This window comes from Octopus bimaculoides, chromosome 10 (assembly GCF_046866305.1).
Source record: "Octopus bimaculoides isolate indiv1 chromosome 10, ASM4686630v1, whole genome shotgun sequence".
Lineage (NCBI taxonomy): Eukaryota > Metazoa > Mollusca > Cephalopoda > Octopoda > Octopodidae > Octopus > Octopus bimaculoides.
In genome coordinates, this window is record NC_142937.1 from 71,852,975 (window position 1) to 71,875,798 (window position 22,824).

The window sequence follows — 22,824 nt, forward strand, 5'->3', positions numbered from 1 at the left end:
CTATAGCTCAGGGCTGACCAATGCCTTGCCTTGTGTGTAAATTTATGAGATGGAAACTATATGGAAACTCATGATGTGTGTGTGTGTTTGTCCTCTCAACACTTGGCAACTTGTTTGTTTACATCACTGTAACTTAGTAGTTTAACAAAAGAGACACAGAGAATAAGTGCCTGACTAAATAAAAAATAAGTACTGTGGTTGATTTGTTTAACTAAACCCTTCAAGGCATGACACACACATGGCGGTAGTCCAATTAATAAAACAAGTAAAAGATAAAAGAAACAATCTGTCCATCAAAATTCATTCATGTGTGTAGATGTGTATGTGTGAGAGAGAAAGAGAGAGATGCAGCCTCATCTATTTGATGATTAGATAACATTTAATAGTATACAGTTAATATAAAGCTTATATTCTTTTTCTTTCTTCCTCTCATAAAACTTTAAATTAATAAATAAAACATTCAACTTCATAATATAGCTCTTCATAAATTTAGCTTTTAGCCCATCTTAATCTTTCAATGAGAAAAGCAAACTAAAATTTTAATAAAAATATTCAAAATTACAATTATTAATATAAACAATATACAAAATAAATTTTTTCATTCAACATACAAATGTTTATTTGTGTTGAATGCTCTTTATAAGAGTCAAAAGTTCTGTTCATAGTTATAAGAAGATACAAAAGAAAGGTAAATTTTAAAAAATCTTCTTACAATAATTCACAAATAGCTTCGATTGGAGCCATTTTTCTTTTAGTACAAGGTTGTGATGATGATTATGATGATGCAGCCATAACCTTGTACTGTGTACTAGGGCTTCTCAATTTCCCAGAACTTATTCCTGAGAAATCAAGTGTATGAAACAAAAGAAAAAAAACAAAAGAAAAAAGCAGATTTCCAGGAATTTCACAAGAGACCTCACATTTTTTATTTTCCCTTTTTAACTCACATGTTTAGTAATTCAGGGTTTCAAACATTAGAAAGCAGCAATCATCATCATCATCATCATCATCATCCTTGTTTAACGTCTGCTTTCCATGCTGGCATGGGTTGGACAGTTTGACTGAGGACTGGCGAGCCAGATGGCTGCACCAGGCTCCAATCTGATCTGGCAGAGTTTCTACAGCTGGATGCCCTTCCTAACGCCAATCACTCTGAGAGTGTAGTGGGTGCTTTTATGTGTCAGTGGCACGAGGGCCAGTCAGGCAGTACTGGCAATGGCCACGCTCAAATGGTGTTTTTCATGAACCTCAAAACATTTATTCCATTTAAAACACATGTATACTTATAGAGAAAACTTCTTAAAATTTACAAAAATTAAAGGAAATGTATTGTTGATACACACATACATACATGCATACAGAACCTTACAAACGTACACACATGCATACATGCATACATAGATATATACATATATACATACATGCAAGCGTATGCACACACACACACTGACCCACACACATGCACACAAACAAACAAAAAGAATGCAGCTCGGATAATGGACAGAGTCAATGACTATTGCAAAGGTTGCAAAACACAACAAAGATTTTAGGTAAAATAAGTAAATGAGAGGAAATTTTACCAATGAGTGTGTTAAATGATAAGGCACTAAAAGAGAATGACTCTTCCCAGACACAACAAAATATGCTTCAACACAGGAACTCACATAAAGAACCTTGCACACCAAATCCCAAAATGAAAGAAAATATAAATTTTCCTGACTATTAAAAGATATTTCAATTAAATTGATAATATAGTCTCCAGAAGTATTGTTAATGGTGTTGTCACTTGAGCTTGATAATAATTTTGTAACAAAGAGTTCTGCTACAGAAAAGTTGTTATCTGACTCTTATCTGACTCTTTCTCGATCTCCCCACTTTGATGGAAGTTGGAGGAATAGGACAGAGGGCAAGGTAGAGTTTCTGCAGTCTAACTCTCTGACAATATTTAATTTGTAAATCATGACATTGTTGTCAACAGTTTTATTGATGGTAACATTTAATCTCTGTGGCAGGGATTTTTCTTCTGATGGTACCTTAAGCAAGTGTTTTCTATATTTCTAGTCTGACCAAAGCCTTATGAATAGATTTGATAGATGAAAACTGAAAGATGCTCCTCATCTGTGTATGTCTCTCTCTCTCTCTCAGTTAACATTGCACCATTGTCACGATCAAACAAGCAGCCAAGGGAAAATACTACCTTACATAGAAACAATTGAGGGTTGGTGACAAGAAAGGCTTTGAGCTATAAAAAAAATATTTCTCACTGAATTCCATCTGCTCCATGCAAGCATAGAAAAGTGAATATTAAATGGTGATGGAGTGAGTGATTTAGTTATGAGTTCTAACTCAAGGGATTGACATTCTTCCAAACCATTTCTTTGCTATATTTGGCAACCAAGTTTCTGATTGCAAAGCAAGAAATGAGTCAAGTTCATCCCAAATCAAAGGAGGGTTATTTAAATATTTCATCAATCCAATCAGATTGCTATTGCTTTCTTGGCACATTCTCCCAGCAAGAGCAACATCAAAGTATTTTGTCAATTCAATTTTTCTAAAATGAAAACAAATATGCCTTTTGCAGAGATTTTGTCAATGTTATATTCGTTATCTTCCTTAATTCAAAAAGTTCCTTGATTCTGCCAATCTTAGATTTCATCACACTGAAAAGATGCAGTTTAGACTGGAAATTTGTGATTATATTAAATACAAAATCAATATAAAACAGATTAAATGATTCTTAAGTTGAATTTTAATTATTATTTCTACAAAATAGCTGGACATGTAATATATTTTCTCCCACCTCATTAAAGTAAAATAGATGGACCAATCAAAATGATACTTGTAAAAAGTTCCTATTACATTTCTTGGGTTCATGATCATGACATCATTGATTCAATTCTTGAACCAGGTGGTACATTGTGTCCTTGAGCAAGGCACTTCATTTCAGTTTACTCAGCTGAAAACAACTACCAGCCTAGTGCTAGTGCAACCATTTCAACTGTCAGCTGTCACATTCTCAATGTTATGATAGGTCAAGGATTAGTAAGGTCAATGGGGCATCTATATCTGCTCAACTACACAGATACCGAAAACAATTAACAAAAGTATGGTTCAAACTACCAAGTCATACTAATTTATGAGTAACCACCATGGACATGTCATCTATTTCTGAAGTAGATATTATATAAAAACAAAGAACAAACTTAGTTTGACCAATACTTTTAACAATCACCCAGTTTATTAAATACGTATGTGACTTCAAAGATGAGCCATGTTCATACTTCCAGAGATGCAAAGAATGAGCAGGCGTTCGGATAGCAAGGTGAGTAGAAAACAGAGAAAAGTGAGTTTGTAATATTTGTTCAGTGTGTATTTCAGAATATTTAAGTCAAACAGATGGTTTCATATCTTAAAACTGATGATCAAATACACAACTGAATGCTGATGTAAACACATTCTACAATATATCATCAGTGGTGTGTATTGGTGTCAAACTGGTAGGGAAGCTTACAATCAAATAACTGTAATTCCTTCCTTTTGCTTCTTGCTGATTTCTTTTTTGTTTTCTGGTTTGTCAACCTTCCACCTTTTTTGTATCTACTTCTTTCTCACCTTTTTTCACTTTTTCTCACATCTCATCATCCCATTTTGAGTTAGTTATGCCATGTGGGCAGTGTCTGATAATTGTGCTAGGACACCAGACATGTTAAAACACTGTTTGGCATGCACTCAATGCATGAAACTAATAGTAGCACATAAATACATATACTGTGTTCATTAAATAATATATATATATATGATGGTTTTCAAAATAATTTGATTTCAAACACGAGCATGTTTTCTCATTGCAAATATATTCTTGTAAGAGGTTTTATTATGGGCCATCACATGATTAGCATACAATTTGGTCAAAAACCACACCAACTGCAGTTCTGCTCTTGTACATCTCCAATGGTAGTTATGTTGATGGTAGTGGACAAACAATTTTGTAATAGTGAGTTCCAACCCATTACATTTCGATATCACATTCTATTATGACTAAATTTACCTTCCATCCTTCTAGAGGGTCAATAACATATGTCATCAGCAATGTATATTGGTGTCAAACTGGTAGGGAAGCTTACATTCAAAAGTGTTCCAGTCATGAGCATTCCCTCATCTATTCCAGATATAATGCATCCAAGACCACATTGCATAATGTGTCCTTCCTTTTTAAAGTTGTAGGGGTGTAGTTTGAAAGATACTTTGCTGTCATCTCCAGCATGTCAAGCAACTACAGAGGCTTTCTTATTGGATCAGTAAATAAATGTTAGAAATTATTAACAGCATATTGCATAATCAGTAGAGTGTTGAATAAAACTACAGAATATGTGACTCCAATAATGATATTTTGTGATTGAAATAATGCATATTTTAAGCCCCAAATGTGTATCTGTTATTAATTTCACTGTGGTTGTCTCTAATACTTTCGTTACTTAAATTTCTGTTTCTGAAATTTTATATCTTCTAACAATTTCAACAATTGACAATACTGTTGTCTTACCAGTCATACACATTCATACACCTTCTAATCAATTAACTAAGAATGTATGTAACATTTGCCACACCATCTTAATGATTAATACTTTAGTTACTATCTTTGAAAGTTGTCCCATTTGTCTCTGATAGAATCTATACACTTGGCACCTTTGTCAGCTCCACTGGCACACTTTCTATTTAACCTATATTCCTTGTTCAGTAACTAACATCTCAGTTTTCTTATTTTCATTATTACTTAGAGAAATATTTCAGAGAAAATAAAGGAAAAGAATGAAGCATTATTAATTACAATTATTAGGTATAATTCATCTTTCATGAAATTAATGCTTCAACAAAAGTAATTGATCTGAAAACAATATTCTCTAAAAGTTAAATATGGTATGTAATATGTAATAAATAATAATAATAATAATAATAATAATAATAATAATAATAATAATAACAAATGCCTTGATGTAGTACCAGGCAGTGGCTCTCATAGCTTCTGATCTTAACTGATTGGAAGTGTTATCATGTACTTTGTTTTGTCGTGGTATAACAGATGGGCTACAGCAAATATTCTGCTCAATACCACAGATTTGCTTGGCAGTTGTTTGACCATAACCAGTTGAGCATGTCCCTTGGTGGCTGATGATATGTTCATCTTTGATCATGAGCAGAAGTAGTGGGGAAGCATCATAGCCATGTGTTAAGAGGAATTCTTTGGAGTTTGAATAATTCACCTCTGGAAACATGGGTATTTCATTCAACATCCTTAAACAAACCTTATTCAAGGATCATTTGAGTGGGATGAGCTACTCAACCTGAAGAAAATTCTAACTGGGCCCCACCTGCAAGGTCATGCACTGTTTATCTTGATAAGAGATCACCATGTCATGCACATATGGTTGTGATGCATGTACTTGGTGTACCCTTATCAGACAAATAGTCATGATGGGTATACTGGGCTTTGTATATTTTATCCCAGTGTCACTTTGATGGCATGCTCTCTCACTCAATAATAATAATAATAATAATAATAATAATAATAATAATAATAGTTCAAATGGTATAATTCAAAACAATATTCTCTAAAAATTATATGTAGTATGTAATAAGTGTAAAGTTCAACAATTTTGCAATAGTTGCCACATTTCAAACTCTTGGAAATGTTTTGTTGTTTCCAATTATTTAAAATGAAACACTGTGTTGAAGATATAAATTTGTAATGACAACAGTTCATGAAACAGGTTATTTGTTATCAGATCATTTCTATTTGCAGACATCTCCCAATAATATTTTCTTTTTATAGCAGGATGTGACTATAGTAACTCAAACGAAGACAGAAAACTGTTTTATACCTGCTGAAATACTCCTGGTAGTATGCCAACACTCTATAATTACACAATCAATACTATCTGTTTTGAAATAAGCATTGTTTAACATGATTGAAATCAGAACAGAAACAAAACTATTTCATAAGCATAACATTTTAAACAGTGAGTTGAGCAAATATTCTGATCTGATGTTTTATGATTACTTATTTTAATTAGTTACAAATAAAATGTTAAGTTGAAATAACCTTTAGCTGTTTTCTTGAGATTTTGGTCCAAAGAGAACAAATAACTAGTTACCTTTAATAATTTTTTTACATTACGAGATTATTAGTTCCAATATATTAAATCTACGAAATAAAATTTTTAAATAGTAAAATACAGGTGGAATTTTTGTTTAAACAGATGAATAGAAACAAAGAGGTGATTTAATGATTTCTTTTAATTTTCAGATAAAACTAGTGTAATTAATATAAACATTGTCACATTGCCAAAGTCTTATATTTCAGTTATTTATAAAGTTTCATTAATTTGCAAAAAAAAAAAAAAAAAATTTTTTAGACAGTTAAATTTATTTTTTCCCCTTTTTTACATAAATATCACTTATCAGGAAAAAGAAGTTTTTTTCCCACCAATTTAACAAAGGTCAATTTTCAATCAATAACTTCACTTTCATAAAGTAAAACTAACCTGTAATGAATTTGGTAGCAGAGACACCAATGGAAAAATACATATTAGTATTTAACAACATTTTATAAACAAACTTTGGAAGCATTGTATGTGTTTTTGTATTTTACAGACTAGAAAGTAAATTTCGAATGCAGTATAGCTGTGAAAATAACAGAAAGACAGGGTATATTATTGTTATGAGACGGAAAAAAGTTGCCAGCAGGCAGCTTTGGGAGTTGAACCTGTAACCCTCAAATACTGACTGAGTACTCTATCATTAAGCTAAATGGCCTGCTGAAAACAATTACCGTCAATTTTGAAGCTAAATAATAGCTTCTGAAATGTGACATTTTTCAAACAAACTTTGGAAGCATCAAATGTGTTTGGTATTTTACAAACAAGTAAATTTCGAATGCAGTACAACTTTATTATATTCGAAATTTATTTTCTTGTCTGTAAAATACATGTTAGTATTAACATCAAAGTAAAATACTGGAGTGGCTTCCTATGATGTTTTAGGTCCCAGGAGAATTTCAACTCACCACATACAAACATTGTCAGTCATACAGTTCTGTTTACAGTAGTGAACTATACCTTAAGTCAGTACCTAGTAGCTGATAAGTAAACTGTGTCATTTTGTTGGGTGCAAATGCAGCAGAGACAAATAGTCAAGGCTTTGACTGAAACTCTGTCTCCTTAAAAACTCAGTCACAACTATCCCCTTATCAACTCAACTGCATCTGCCTCCTTAGCAAAACATAATTCCAAAGACAATTGGTATGCAAGTAATTCATCAATGTCACAATCTACTTAAAATAAAAATGTAACTAATTTCAGAATATAGAAAGCATTTCAATGAATACATTTTACAAATTATTTCTAATTCCATCCTGTAATAAAATTGATAAAAATGATATTCTAAAAATTTTAAATGACTGGAAACTCATTAGTCATTATCAATCTTAAATAATATTCCATTTTCTCACTTTCAAAATAAGAAATATAAACTATTTAATTTTTCTTCTCATCATTCTCTGTATTTTATTGAAAACAATTTTGATGAAACAATCCTCAACCACCCAAATCCATGAGTGAGCTGAACATTACCTCTGTAATTATAAATAAAAAACCCCAGCAAAATAAAGTAAAAAAAAGAAGTCAGTAAATATTAAATATTTTAAAGTTGTTAGAAGTCAGGATGCTATCTCAGTATAAAAATAATGGTTTCAAATTTTGGCACATGGCCAGCAATTTGAGGTGAGTGAGCTAAGTTGATTACATCAACCCCAGTGGTCAACTGGTACTTATTTTATCAACTCCAAAAGGGTGAAAGGTAAAGTCGACCTCAGTGGAATTTGAACTCAGAATGTAAAGAGCCAAATGAAATGCTGCTAAGCATTTTGTCCGACAATCTAACAATTCTTCCAGCTTACCACTTTGATTATAATGTAAAATAATCTGCAAAAGAACATTAACATTGATAACAAGATCAACAGCAAATTCTCTTAGGATCCAACAACACTGTTACATGTATCAAAGATAATTTCTTTTTCTACTAACATATTAACATATAAATCACAAATTCATAAGTTAAAAAAATAAAGACAATTTAAAGAAAAGACTAGATGGCAAAAACTGACCTCAACAGAATTAGATCGAATAGGAGATCCCAAAGTTCGCATAAGATTCCGGTATGAAGACCGAAATGCAGAAGGTGAAGAAAACGAATGAGAAATGGACATCATGTCCCTGGATATCTGTTGGCACTAAGTTCTGCTTGCCTAGTCATGGATGATGATTCTGAGGTAGGTTAAAATCCAACAGCCTCGATAAGAGCAGAGTGGGCCTGAATTTGGAGCAAAAGGAGTACTTAAATACCATTTTTAACAGTGGTGCCATTGCTTGTGATAGGATGTAGTGCTGGTGATAGGAGTATGCATGTGGCAAGGCAATATGCAAACATCTGAGTGCTGTAAGCAACTATCTAACTAAATCCTCATTAGCAATAAGGAAACTAAAATCATCACAACTAAGTTTGTCAATGTCAATTGACAGCAAGATGAGTACAAAGCAGTTGAAATAAGCAATTAAAAACTAATGCTAATTCTAAGAACAGGATCAAAGATTGGGAAAAACATTGTGCTGATCGAAATACATTTTAATATACAAATACAATGAAATTCTTGAATAATTATATTTGAATTGTTCAATGCAATCAAATTTATCAAACATTTGTTATCTTCTTTCATTTGGTCCACTAGCTTAACCAATTCAGCAGAAATTTGTACAGAGACAAGGAACTATAATTAAGGACAATTCACAAAAATTATTCTCCAAAACTAAAAATTATTTTCAAATATTCCAACTTTCATTAGATAAGACAAAATAAACTTCCAGAGTTTCCCTAATAATTCCTTAGCATCAAAGATTATCACAGAAAATTGCGCACAGTTTTTCAAAATAAACAAAATTTAGCAATTATAATGGATTTTTTCCAACATAGGGTAAAGTTTTCATAATGCTATCTTAAGAAAAAAAAGAAAAATGTTAGAAACATTTTTCTTGATTTTCTTCTTTTATACTTTTTTTTTTTTTTACATTTCTTAAACTTTTCCACTCTGTATCTTATAGCATGTAAGCTGGCTGAAAGAAACTTGGAACAATTTCTTCTATCATATTTTGGTTAGTCTTATTATGATGATTAAACATCAATATGTATATATATAACCCCAAAAGTTCTCCCTTCTAATACTCCCACTAAGTCAAACTACAGAGATTTTGATTACCATATTTCTTCATATATAATAAACATTTTTTTCCACAAATTTTTAAATCTAAAATTTATGGATGTGTATTTTACCCATTATATAATGGGTAAAACTAAATGTCACTCATTCTCTGTAGCCATCTTTGGAATGGCCTAACATATTTATTAACTGGTGTGCCAGATTATGAATCACTATAATACATTTTAACATGATAGTGAAAATGCATTAAATGTTCCTTATATTTCATAAATATCTCCTTAAGACCATTATTACTCAAGGTTGTGAACTATCTTACTAATATCTTATTCACACATTGAAACAATTCAGAAATAAAATGTAAAACCAAAATAGAAACAGTACAAAAGGATAGAAGGTACTTAGTTTCTGTTTATTCACTTTAATCTCTGTTTGTTTACTTCTGTGAAGTTTTGTTTGTATATACTTCACCAAAACTTTTATTCCAATAACCCTCTGTAGTATCAATTCAAATGTGTTCCAGTCATGACTATCCAGTCAATATATATTGTTGAGATGTTTAAATCATTTAGTATATACATAATATATATATAAAACTATTTTCTATTTTATTCAATGATTTTAACATTTTATTAAATAATATATATTGCAAAAATTTTTTTTAATTTAAAAAAAAAATTACCAGATCCTAAATGTCTAATGTTTAATACATCTAAATCCAAAGACCATTTAGAAAAAGAAAACTGCATAAAAGTTCTGAGGAGATTTAAAATCCTTAGAGAAATGTTTGTTCAGCTGTGGCAACATGTATTAAAGCTGAGTATATCATTATTAAAAGTAAATTGAGTCTCTAGGAAAACAACAAATAAGTTATAACTGTGTGTAGACAATAGATGCGGTTTTACAGCCAACACTAGTAAAGATCAAAGGGCACTTTTTTTAATGAAATATAAGCAAAATGTGAATACTTATTTGACGGATTTCAGGGAAAAAAGAAATTTGTAAAAGATCAATCTGTTCCATGATTCAAGTTAAACAAGATCAAAATAACTATACACACACACACACACACATATATATATATATTACTTGGTGTAATGACATATAATGTGAGCATTCAAAACCTAGAAATCTAAAGCACATTTCAAGAAAAAAATTATTTATTTTCCAGTGACAATAGATTAACTGAAACAAATTATTTGAAAGAAATTATATAGTACCATTTTCATTTCTCAAAGACTCTTAGTTAACTTATGAAACATTACATGTCCATACCAGCAATGGCTGCACTGGTATGGGCATGTAATATATGTGGATGATGACAGCTGGTTAGAGATGTATGGAAGGTTCCATAGAAAAGGAAGACTAAAAGAGACATGAGCAGAAATGAAGGCTAATCTCAAGAAGCGAAACCTCACAAAAGAGATGAGAAGAAATGCAACAAATGGCAGAATGATGCAATTTTAACATAAACACAGAAACTCAAAAATCCAGAGATTGTTTAGAAAAAAAAAATATAGAAAAAAAATCAAACATATAAAAAAATTAGAGGATGGAGCATGGTTCACCTATTTTGAAGTATAGATTCATTATGGTAATTCTAAAAGGCCAAGCTATTTTTTAACATTCCCCACTATTACTGATTTCCTCAAAGATAAAGTCTTGTGTATATATAAATAGTATATAAAGTCTTGTGTATATATGAATAATTATGATAGTAATAATTTCAAGCACAGAATAGAACCTCATTAATATGACAAAACCTGGGATTGGACCAGAGATCTTTGGATCTTCAGTGTTTCTACTATCAACAAATGACCTTAAAATTTGCTTTACTGACATTTAAATGACAATAGTACAGTCAGGAATAAATGTTGATAAAATCAAATATATCATTACATGTTTGTACCTTTAACTTATGAACATAGCTTTCTATTTTTTAGCTAAACAGCACCTGTCAAGAATTAAGGTTCTGAGGTACCAAAGAGTCAATAAGGAACAAACTTTTTTTTAAAAAAAGGTCAGCGATTACATCGACCCCAGTGCTGGAACTTATTTTATCAACCCCAAAAGGAATTGATTCATAATCATGTCCAAGTTTTATTGTTATGTGTATGTGTGTGTATGGGGGTGGGGGATATCTGTCACTCTAAAAGTACTGTGGAGAGCACACCAAGAGCAACTTCTAAAATGAGTGTGAAGTCATATGTATATATATATATGAGTAACATTCGCCCCATCCTGGGACTGCCACATTACTTTATATATATATATATATGTATATACATATACATATATACACGTGTTGCCAGTGCCCCTGGACTGGCTCTTGTGCGGGTGGCACATAAAAGACACCATTTTGAGCGTGGCCGTTGCCAGTACCGCCTGACTGGCCTTCGTGCAGGTGACACGTAAAAGCACCCACTACACTCTCTGAGTGGTTGGCGTTAGGAAGGGAATCCAGCTGTAGAAACTCTGCCAAATTAGATTGGAGCCTGGTGTTGCTATCCGGTTTCACCAGTCCTCAGTCAAATCGTCCAACCCATGCTAGCATGGAAAGCGGACGTTAAACGATGATGATGATGATGATATATATATATATATATATATATATATATATATATATATATGAATGGATTTATTTATTTATATATATGACAGTATGTATTTATGTACATGTATATATATGAGTGTGTGTAAGAGAGTAAGAGCACATGTGTATACAATGTATTGGGTCATCCCAAAAATAATGCAGTTTTTTAATACTTTTATTTTTCAAAATTAAGATAAACAAAGTTCTTTTTAATCTAAAATATACTCTCGTTCATTTTCTACAATGCTCTTTCATCTATCTGGTAGACTTGCAAGGCCCCTCTTCCAAAATTCACTTCTCCATGATGAAAAATGCTCCTCCAGTACCGTTCTGATCTCATCTACAGAATTCATATGTTTTCTGTCCAAATGATTTTAAAGACTTCAGAATAAATGATAATCAGATGGGGCAATGTCCCATGAATATGGTGGGTGAGGCATTGTTTCCCATTCAAACTGCTCCAGCGTTTGGAGTGTCATCTTCGCTGTATGTGAATGAGCATTATCCTGATGGAAAAACACTTTTCATCTTGAAACCAAAGATGGTCATTTTTCTTGTAGTGCTGACTTAAGCCATTCAAGCTACTCACAGTAGATTTCCTTTGTTATCATTTGGTTTGGGTTTAAAAGTTCAAAGTGGACTAAACCTTTCATATTCCACCAAACAGATAACAACACCTTATGTGGGTGAAGACCTTCTTTAGCCTAGGGTGCCAGTGTTTCTCCTTTCGTTACCCAGTCTTTGGCACTTGATATTTTTATAGAGAACCCATTTCTCATCACCAGTCACTATTCGGCCCAAGAAAGGTTCAACCATGAGATATGACAGCAAAGAAAAGCACACATTCACTCTCTGCACGTGATTAGACTCGGAAGTTGGCTGAGTTAATGGATTAGTACTTGACTGGTACAAAATTTTATCAATCATGGAAGTTGGTCTCAATGAGATGTAAACTCAGGAAGCAATATTGCAAGATATTTTGTCAAATGCTCTAACAATTCTAACAATCCAGATAATAACAACAACAAAAATAATAATCAATGAAAACTGATTAAAGAAGAGAATTAAGGATGGCTTAATAGATAAAAGTTGGATTAAATAATGAAATATCAATATTCTATAATCTTCTCGACATTTAAACATAGTCCATATGATAAGTTAACCCTAAGGCAGGACTTGTCTTATAATTCAATCTATAAAATTATATCAAATATTATTTGTGTGCATAAACAGACACATACTCATTTGTTTTTTAACGCTGACATGGCTAGGTAGAGTTAAGAGTTTCCCTTATGATTGTTGAAGTAATTTGAGCCTGCTATTACTCAATAACATACAGATATAACAAATTATGGACTCATTTGTTAGTAGTCAATCAGTTTAACATAGTTACTGAGTCTCATGATTCACTACTAGAAGTCTGGTTATTGAGTCTCATGAGCATTTTCTTGTGTCAGTTTAACATTAAGGTTGCTGATTCTTATGCAACTCATTATATTCATCCTTAATTGCTTTCCCTACAACAATATTATCGACCAATTTGATACCTTCTCTCGCTTTCATGATTAAAATGATGACTTTTCTATTAACTCTGCACATTTACTTTAAAATTTATGGAATTAGGTACAGACCACAATAATACTGGTTTCAAGGGTGGGGATAAGTTGACTACATCAACCCCAGAGCTCAAATGGTACTTATTTTATCAACATCGAAAAGATGAAAGGCAAAACTGACCTCAATAGAATTTGAACTCAAAATGTAAGGATGTATAAAATGCCACTAAGCATTTTGTCTGGTGTGCTAATGATTCTGCCAAATCACCACATTAAGAGACCACAATGATATTAAAACCACAATTTATTTTGAATCCAGAAAGTGATTTTTAGTATATCAACCCATCTCATTTCTGCAATTTGGCATTTTAATGTTGTTGTCAATGACTTATGAATGGTAATACACTGATTAAATCCTACAAAAATTCATTTTTAATATGGACTGATGATCTAAAGAAATTAAAAACAGGCAATGACAAATGACTGAGACCTTTGGCAATATGCTGTACTTGAGAAGGAAGATCCATCAAGCCAAGTGAAATTGTAGTCATGGCAGATACTGGTGTCACACAGCTGGCACCTGTGCCTGCAGCACGTAAGAGCACCCATTACACTCTCAGAGTGCTTGTTGTTAGGAAGGGCATCCAGCCATAGACACAATGCCAAATCAGACTGGAATCTGGTGCAGCCCCTCAGTTTATCAGCCCTGGTCAAACCGTCCAACACATACCAACATGGACAAAGGACGTTAAATGATGATGATGATGATGATTTATCCTAAAATAAAGATACAATAACATAATCATAATCATTTTAACATCCACTTTTCTATGTTAGTATAGGTTGAACAGAATTTATTGAGGCACATTTCCTATGGCCAGATGCCTGCTCTGATGCTAAACTCATATTCCAAGGAAGGCAATATTTCCCCATGGCCAGACATGTTTTCACAGAGCATTAGAAATGAACAACATTCATTTACAATAATCACACAATTTCAAGACAAGGAAACACTAACACACACACACACATAGTTTCAGTTTCTGTCAACCAAATTCACATATAAAGCTTTAGTCAACCTGGGAAAACACTTGATCAAGGTACAGCACAGTGAGGCTGAACCTGAAACCATGTGGTTGGGAAGCTAACTTCTTAATCACACAGCCATACTTGTCCTAAATAAATAAATAAATAAAAATTCAGGAACTGTAATGTAAATAAATGTGGAGGCGCATGGCCTAGTGGTTAGAGTAGCAGACTCATGGTCGAGGGAATGCAGGTTTGAATCTCAGACCAGGCGATGTGTGTGTTTATGAGCAAAACACCTAAGCACCACACGGCTCCAGCAGAAGGTAATGGTGAACTTCTGCTGACTCGTTCGCCACAACTTTCTCTTACTCTTTCCTCCTGCATCTACCAGTTCACCTGAAACAGAGCGGTGTCCTGTCCAGTTGGGGAACCTATACACCAATGAAACGGAGAAACTGACCCTTATGAACCAGGCATGGCTCAAGAAGGAACAAACAACAACAATGTAAATAAATAATTCATTTTAAAAAGGTAAGAAATTTTTGTGAAGTTACAGTTTTGATACTCTCCTCCAAGCTTACCAAGCCAAAATTAAGCAGTCCTAACTGAAAACTGAATCAAAATTCTAGATTTTATAAAAGACTTTTTATCAAGACATTTGACCTGCATTTTTCTTTCACTGTGCCCTCTTTAAGTTTATAGTTAGTTTAAATATACAAACACCTTATAAGAAACGACTATTAAATTTATAGTGAGAAGAGACAGTAAACACACATATCAATATTGAGTTAACTGGTAATTTATCAGTGGTTCTTTTATGATTTAAGAAAAACACATAAATAATCATTACAATAGGAAATTATCTTCTATTAAAATTTAGTTGGTTTTTTTCATATTAATTCCTCTAAAGTAGTAAAGTGTACAAATAACTCCATTAAATCTCACCTGAGACTCCCACCCCTATACTGTCTCATTGCTCAAACCATCTACTGAATAATTTCATAATTCCTTCCCAGACAGGCAAATCTCTGAAATTCTTTCTCTGGACATGAGTTTCTCTCGGACATTAACCTCCAGAAGTTCAGTAACAATTATCAACTGTATTAATCTCACAAAGATATTGCTATTCTACTTGTGACTAATTTTTTAGAAAAAAAATTCTTAAAACCATATTTATATTCAGTGAGACTAAATGATTAAGATTAATTTTCAAATATTAAGATAAACATTTATAAAATTAATAAATGATGTTTTATTTTATAAAAAAAAACCCAGTTTATTTGTTTATAATTTAATACTAATTGACAAATAATATATTTAATTAATTTAATTAATAAAACAAAAAAGAAGTTATTTTCAAAATAATTTACAAAATATTTCTTTAACATAAGCAGCCATATTTTTTATCTACATTTCTATAGTATTATAAAACATTCACTGGTACATAGAAAAGTTTCATAAATGGCAGTTAAAATTCATCTTAATTTTCACTGAATATTTTGAATTTAATTGACCCATCAGTGTTATCTAGAATAGTATATACTTTAACAATAGAGCAGCTGTGAGTAAATGATGATAGAAAAAAATCAAATATTTCCAAACAGATCTATCAAATTTATTCAAGCTAAAACAACCATGTATTAATTATTAATTGTAATAGAAACTGATATTTGGATATCTTGAAATGTTTTACAAATATTGTATTATTTGCTAATATAATGTTGAAAACTTTTTGGAAAGCTATAAGACAATGTGTATATTACATTTATGAAATGAAAAAAATAACAATTTTGTAGATGGCTGTTTTGTTTTGTCTTGTTTTTTCTTTGATGTTTACAATTTCATATTTGCTGTTCAAAATTACTGATTACAATTTTATTGATTAGTTACTGGATGTAGAGAGAGAAAAAGAGTGAGAATTCAATAAGTTTTAGTATTTTCAACTGAAGTAAAACAATCAGTAATTACTTTCAATTTTCTATACTTTTATTCCATTGTCACAAAATGTGGTTTAATACTAAACAATTTTCTTTGTATTATTCAATAAATTAAATGCTAAAATAAAATTGCAATTAAAGTGATAAAAATAAAGATATTAGTCAAATTTGGATTAAAGAAAAATGAGTACTTCTATTCTAAAGAAACATTTCCTGAGCAAACTTCCCATGTTTTGTCAAATTTTAAAAAAATGGAATTTTATTAAGAAATAAAAGTAAACACCTTATTTGCAAATAAAGTTGATAGATAAGAGAAGTTACTTTTATTTAAATAAGTGTAGATCTAATATGGTTGCCACTAAAAGATACATCATGACCTGATGGTTACTATTAAAGGTCACATCATAATCTTGAGGCTTCTATTAAAGACATTGAAATAAATCAAATATAAGATATTGGAAAACAATTTTAAAATGACTAAAAAAAATTTCATTATGCAAAATAATAAAATCAAACACACAACAAACACAAAACCTCAAAAAAGTTGTAAAGTCACCACCAATATAATCTACATTATCACAAACAAGCAAGGAGGAATTCTATGTAATTTGATTTAGTAACCAATTAATTCTTCCACTTCAAACTCAGTTATTTTTTATCCATTTAAAATCCAAAATCAAAATCTCAAATCTAAAGTTAATATGTGCACAAAAGATGAGCTGGCTAGCACCAGTAATGCCAACTAGAGCAGTGGTTCTCAACCAGAGTCCATATGACCCTAGGGGTCCACACAAGCAAAATTTGGGATCCACAGTAGTATAGTAAGAGACCATGAAAAAATTTTGATTTAGATGCATTTATTGCAATAAATAGCTAAATTTCTTTCTCAAACATTTTACATAGTTCAACCTACACAAGTTAATGAGTGAACAGCAAAATAGGAATTTTGAAAGAAGTATCTATAAAACATTAAATGGCTATGGGAATACACCAGAATAAAATAGGAATCAAAGGAGTCCATAGATAAAAAAATGGTTGAGGTCCACTGAACTAGAGGCTTAACATCTATGTCACAGCTCTTCAGTGGTGCTGACTAAGAACAACTCCTTAACAACATTGACCTGAGGAGTTTATATTTTGTTACTAAACCGTATAAAATATCACTATTCATACATTACTTGGGGCAGAATGTTAAATTCTAACTACTCAATACTAACTGAATTTATTTTCCAAGATTCTGCTGGGTTGACATTCAACCAAGTAAAGAATTTATTGAATTATTCAACTACAGCAGGAAACACTGAACAATTAATGAGAGACAAGCAACTTCATATCATCATCATTTGATGTTTGTATTCCATGCTGACATGGGTTGGACAGTTTGACAGAACTGACAAGTCAAAAGACAGCCAAAGCACTGCTGTTTGCTTTAGCATTATTTCTATGGCTAGATGCCCTTCCTTACGCCAACATCTTAAAAAAAGTGTACTGGGTGCTTTTTATGTTGTACCAATAGCAGTGAAGTCACCAAGTAACTTGCAAGACATGATGCCTCAATTAATGGGAGAGTTGTACTGAGGGACAGAAAAAGGTGTCTTGCAGAAGAGGAGAAATATGGCTACCTCAGGTGGAGACAGAGAAGATGGTGAGGATGTTGTGGAATAAAATGACGCATTTCAGAGAGTACTTATAAAACAATATAAAATATGTTTAATCTACAGATTTCTCCTTAAACTTTCAATGTACAATTTTGATTGGCTTATGCAAACAAATGATATTTGAGGATAACAACAATATTAGGGTTAGGGGAAATATTTAACAAAGATGTTGCAGAGACACTAAATATTTATTAATATCAAAAGTTTGGTATGTCATGGAAAAAAAAACAGGTAAACAGTTGTAAGTTTATATCACTTAACTTATTCAGAAAAGAGAGAGTAGCACACAAGCAGGAGATCCAACTGACAGAGAGTGGTATTTTTCAATACCCAAATCAATTGCTCTCAAATAAGATCAATACACGAATGGCTTTTATGCCTATTTCTCCATGGTGGCATGGATAAAGGGTAAAGACATCTTTCAGTCATGAATGACCATGGGACTGCACCTAAAAAGCTATTCGCCAAGGTACACATCTGGGCAAGGTTATTTATGGAAGACCAGTAGTCGCCCATGCATAGCAGTCGCCCATGCATAGCAGCCGCTCATGCATACCAGCTTCCCCTCCCCATGCGACTGATGTTATCCAAGGGAAAGGCAAAGACCAATACAGCTTGGCACTAGTGATGTCACAACTCATTTCTACAGCTGAGTGAACTGGAGCAACATGAAATAAAGTGTCTTGCTCAAGAACATAACACACAGCCCGGTCCAAGAATTAAACTCACTACCTCATGATTTTAGACAGGTTACTATCTGTTCTCAGTTTTAAAGAAATACTGAAATCTGTTAAACCACATATAACTGAACATTTCTCAGTCTTTTTTCATCTTCTCTATCAATTATTATCAATAATCAACTCTTGATACCGCTTTCATTCAATTCTGTCATGTATTCTTATAAAAATATCTTATTTCCACCAATTCTACATGGATTCCCAGCTTTACGTGCAAAATATAATAACATGCCTTTTTTAATTTAATGAAAAAATAGTTGATTGGGTCATAAAGTCACTTGCAATGGTTCAAGTTTAAAAAATAGAAACAGCACAGAATAGTAATAATGATTTAATTAGTAAGAAGTTTCTAAAATCTGCTGTTTCATTCTTTTGCAGTTTTCTTACTTTCCATAAATGGCAACCAATATTCTACATAACTCTTTTACATTAAAATACATTATTTAGTGATTTCATGCAATGAAATAGCATAAAACCAAAGTCACTGAAACTAAAAACAATAAAGATGATATTTTTAGCAATCTCCCCCTCTCTTTCAGTATGTGTGTGTGTGTGCACATGCACGCGCGTGTGTGTGTGTGTGTGTGTGTGTGTGGGGTTAACAAATTCACTTCATGACAACATTGTTTTAGGCTCAGTCCTACTGTGTAGCACTTTGATGAAATGACATCTACTATTACCCCAGGTTAACTAATGGAAACTACAAGAATGCCCTAAGTCAATGGGAAATCATAAGAAATGAGTCATATGGCATGTGTTGTGTGTGTGTGTAAGCACATACATGAATGTTGATATCCACTGGGTTTATTTGTCACTGACTTAGTGGAATAAAGGAAAAATCCCTTACTTGAAAAACATGTAAAGGAAGAGTATTCAACCATAACATCCTGCCACATATAAGTTAAAACCATGCTAACTTGGAAAATGGATGTTAATCAAACACACACACATGCTCACATATATACGACAATCTTTAAATTACAACTAAATATCTGGAAAATTCTAAAAATCAGGTGGAAGGTTTATATTTACAGTACATTTTTAGTTCATAATTTTAACCTTATTTCTCTTCAGCCCTGTTGATACATGTAACTATAAGCATAAAAAAGGCTATTATTTCTTGCTTTGTTTTTGTACATTTTTTACCTACTTACTGAACTGTGGAAATGTTTCAGGTCTGAAAATTATACATTACAAGGAAAAAAAAAAAAAAATTTGAAATTGAATAACTGTGTGATTGTATCTCTCTCTCAATAATTCTGATGTAAATAACAAAAACATGTCTAGACAATAAATGCAACAAAACTACTTCTTCCTCCAAAGTAAAGTATGGCGGTATTGGTGACTCTCCTTAAAAGCAGCTTGCTGCAGTTACATTTCCGTACAACTTTATTTGTTAAGCAGCTTTGGCTTCAGTTAAAAATGATAAAGAGTATGGTTTTCAACTACTGCCTCCCACTTCTATAAAAAATATCAATGTTCAGACTTTTAAGAACTATTTTATTGTAAGTCTTAAAGTAGATTCCTTTTTGTTTTCCAGACAGAACTCATTGTAAAGCAGTTGTTTAGACCCAGGGCTGCCCCAATCAAACAGATAATTGATCAAAAGGTTCTAGTTGAGACAGTAAGGGATGGCAAAAAGAAGAGAGGTGAGTTGGGTGGCAATGGTAGTGGTATACAGAAATGTAGAAGCTATTATATAATAGAAAAGGTAGTGAGAAGCTATAGTGTACCTGTGAGCTGTCACTGGCTCACAGATTACATCATGTGGGAGGCCCTAAACATAAAAAATATGGAGGTAGCAATTAAATGATGTTTATCAGACTTTCAGATAAAGATAGGATTATTATTATTATTATTTAAACCTCTAGGATGACATAAGTGGAAAGGAAGCTACAGGAAAGCTATCAAATATACTGCTTCTAAGTAAATGTGAGGAGTACAACTTAGTTATTACACACTTTTTCAACAAGTAAATATACACAAGTGTTTCTAACAGTATCCAAGATCAAAGTACTAGCATATGATTGACTATGACATTGCATGGACCTATGATTACAAGGATGTGCATCTAACATTTGTCATGACAGGCACTGACAATTCTGGACAGGTCACCACGTAATACAATCTAACATGGCAATTTACCTCACTCCAGAGTAACATAAGTAGCAGAAATTATGCCAGCAGGAAATCAAGACTTAAATCTTTCTCACACAGCAAAAGAAGTGCAATTTCAGAAGCACGTACATGATAAACTGTTGTCTATCAGCTTGGAACATTGTAATAATGTTGAAAGTATATGAGGCACCCTGAAGATAAGTATCTCTATAGACTTTACAGCAAAAAAAGAAAAACATGTTTTCATGAGAATAAAATCCAAATCAAATAACTGATCAAGGAGAAAAAGAGAGTGGTTTCTATACCTACCAAAATTATAAGAATAGTGCAAAAGGAAAACCTGCCAGCTAAGAGTGCAGTCCAGAAACAAACTTGTGCAATGAAGCTCAACTCATGGCAGGTCAGAGATCTCAAAATCCAGAAAGTTTCTGAGAGATTTCTTCAGTATTATTAAAACACTCTATGGTTCTTGTATATCAGGAGGGACAACAATCCACACATTTAAAAACTTACAAAACTTATAAAGGTAAAAGCATCTGTCAACAATTGATGGAAATAATTTTCAACTTGGTTAATTGTGACTGTTCAGTCAGAAAAATGTCTCTGGTCTGCTATAAAGACTGGTGATAAACAGCTTTTCTGCACCACATAAAATCACAGCAAAAAATCAACACCATCCATATTCCATAGAAATAAAAAGAGATAAAAAAAAAAAAACAGGAAGCCATGTCTGACAGGGTTCTGGACAAAATATATAAACTTGAGTATGAAACACTAAAAAAAAAAAAGAAAAAAAAAGAACATGCACTGTTTCTGCTAATCTAGATACAAGAAGAGATACCTTTTGATTTCAGAGATATGACAATTATTACCATCTTCAAGAAGGAAGACAAAGACAAATGAGATTATAACTACAAAAGAGTTTCACTTTTTCCAACTGCTGGAAAAATTCTAACTAGGATTCTGCTCAGTTGAATCATTCCACTATCAACCTTCATATTAACATGATCTGAGAAATTCTGTGAGTAATACAAGGACCTTCTTTCACTAAGTCATTTAATTCTGTAAATTATGAACCTCTGTTACTAACAGTTTTACTCATTCCACTGGATAAAATGTGCCTGTGCATCCTTTGGTTGTCTGAGAAGAGGAGTATATGAAAATCATTGATCTGAAACAAACAAGCACACTTAGGGTGTCTAAGGCAGTTGTACCCAATGTCTTAATTAGCTCTGAAACAAGTTATAAGCAATACATCTGCAAGCTGGAAATATAACACCAGAGGTAGCCAAGAAAAATCATACCAGATTCAATGGCATAACACACAATATCTCAAACAATATAATCATGATTACACAATATCAACTTTGATGAGCTGGTCAAATTATACTGAACCATCAGTTGCTCAAATAGCTGTTTTACTCTCATCTACATGAAAGAAACTACAGATGAAAAAGGCAAAAGAAGCAATTGAAGAAAATTTGAAAACTTTGTAGCATCAATGCTTATGAATGAGAACCACAAATAAAATTGGATCATCTATAATGGAGACTTGTACATTGATTCACCACAAACTGAATGTCTCAGTGATAAACATGAGGGTACAAAGCAGCTAAAAACAACCAACAATGCACCTTTTCTTATGTGAGACACCAAATGTTTGGCCTCAACCAGACATGTGTTCATGCATTACAGGTTGGGTTAAATCTGGTAGACGGTTATCTTAGGCAGTAATATCACATCCACAGAAAAGGATGCAAAAATTTGCCTCATGATTTGTCTTACCTGGATTTACATGATATTGATTATTCTGAATATTTCCAGGAAAAAACCATCTGACCAAACAAAGACTGCGTACGGCAGTCTTCTTTAAATCACTAATGTCATTGTAGAAAGTGAAAACATTTTGCATAACATTTCTGAAGAACTCA

The 22,824-nt window shown here is 32.3% G+C and overlaps 1 protein-coding gene across 30 annotated transcripts in view; it reads right to left on the reverse strand.

Annotated features, from left to right (window-relative positions):
* The window catches only part of LOC106882425 (oxysterol-binding protein-related protein 6), a 287,012-nt gene that overhangs the window by 152,967 nt on the left and 111,221 nt on the right, over positions 1–22,824 (reverse strand). Inside the window, exon 1 of one of the 30 annotated variants that reach the window (XM_052971286.2) lies at positions 8,162–8,367. The exons of the other annotated variants lie outside the window; for them this stretch is intronic. Coding sequence (XP_052827246.1) covers positions 8,162–8,266 — 105 coding nt within the window. The 5' untranslated portion in view covers positions 8,267–8,367. Of the gene's footprint in view, positions 1–8,161; positions 8,368–22,824 lie in introns of those variants that run through there. 30 annotated transcript variants of the gene reach the window in all.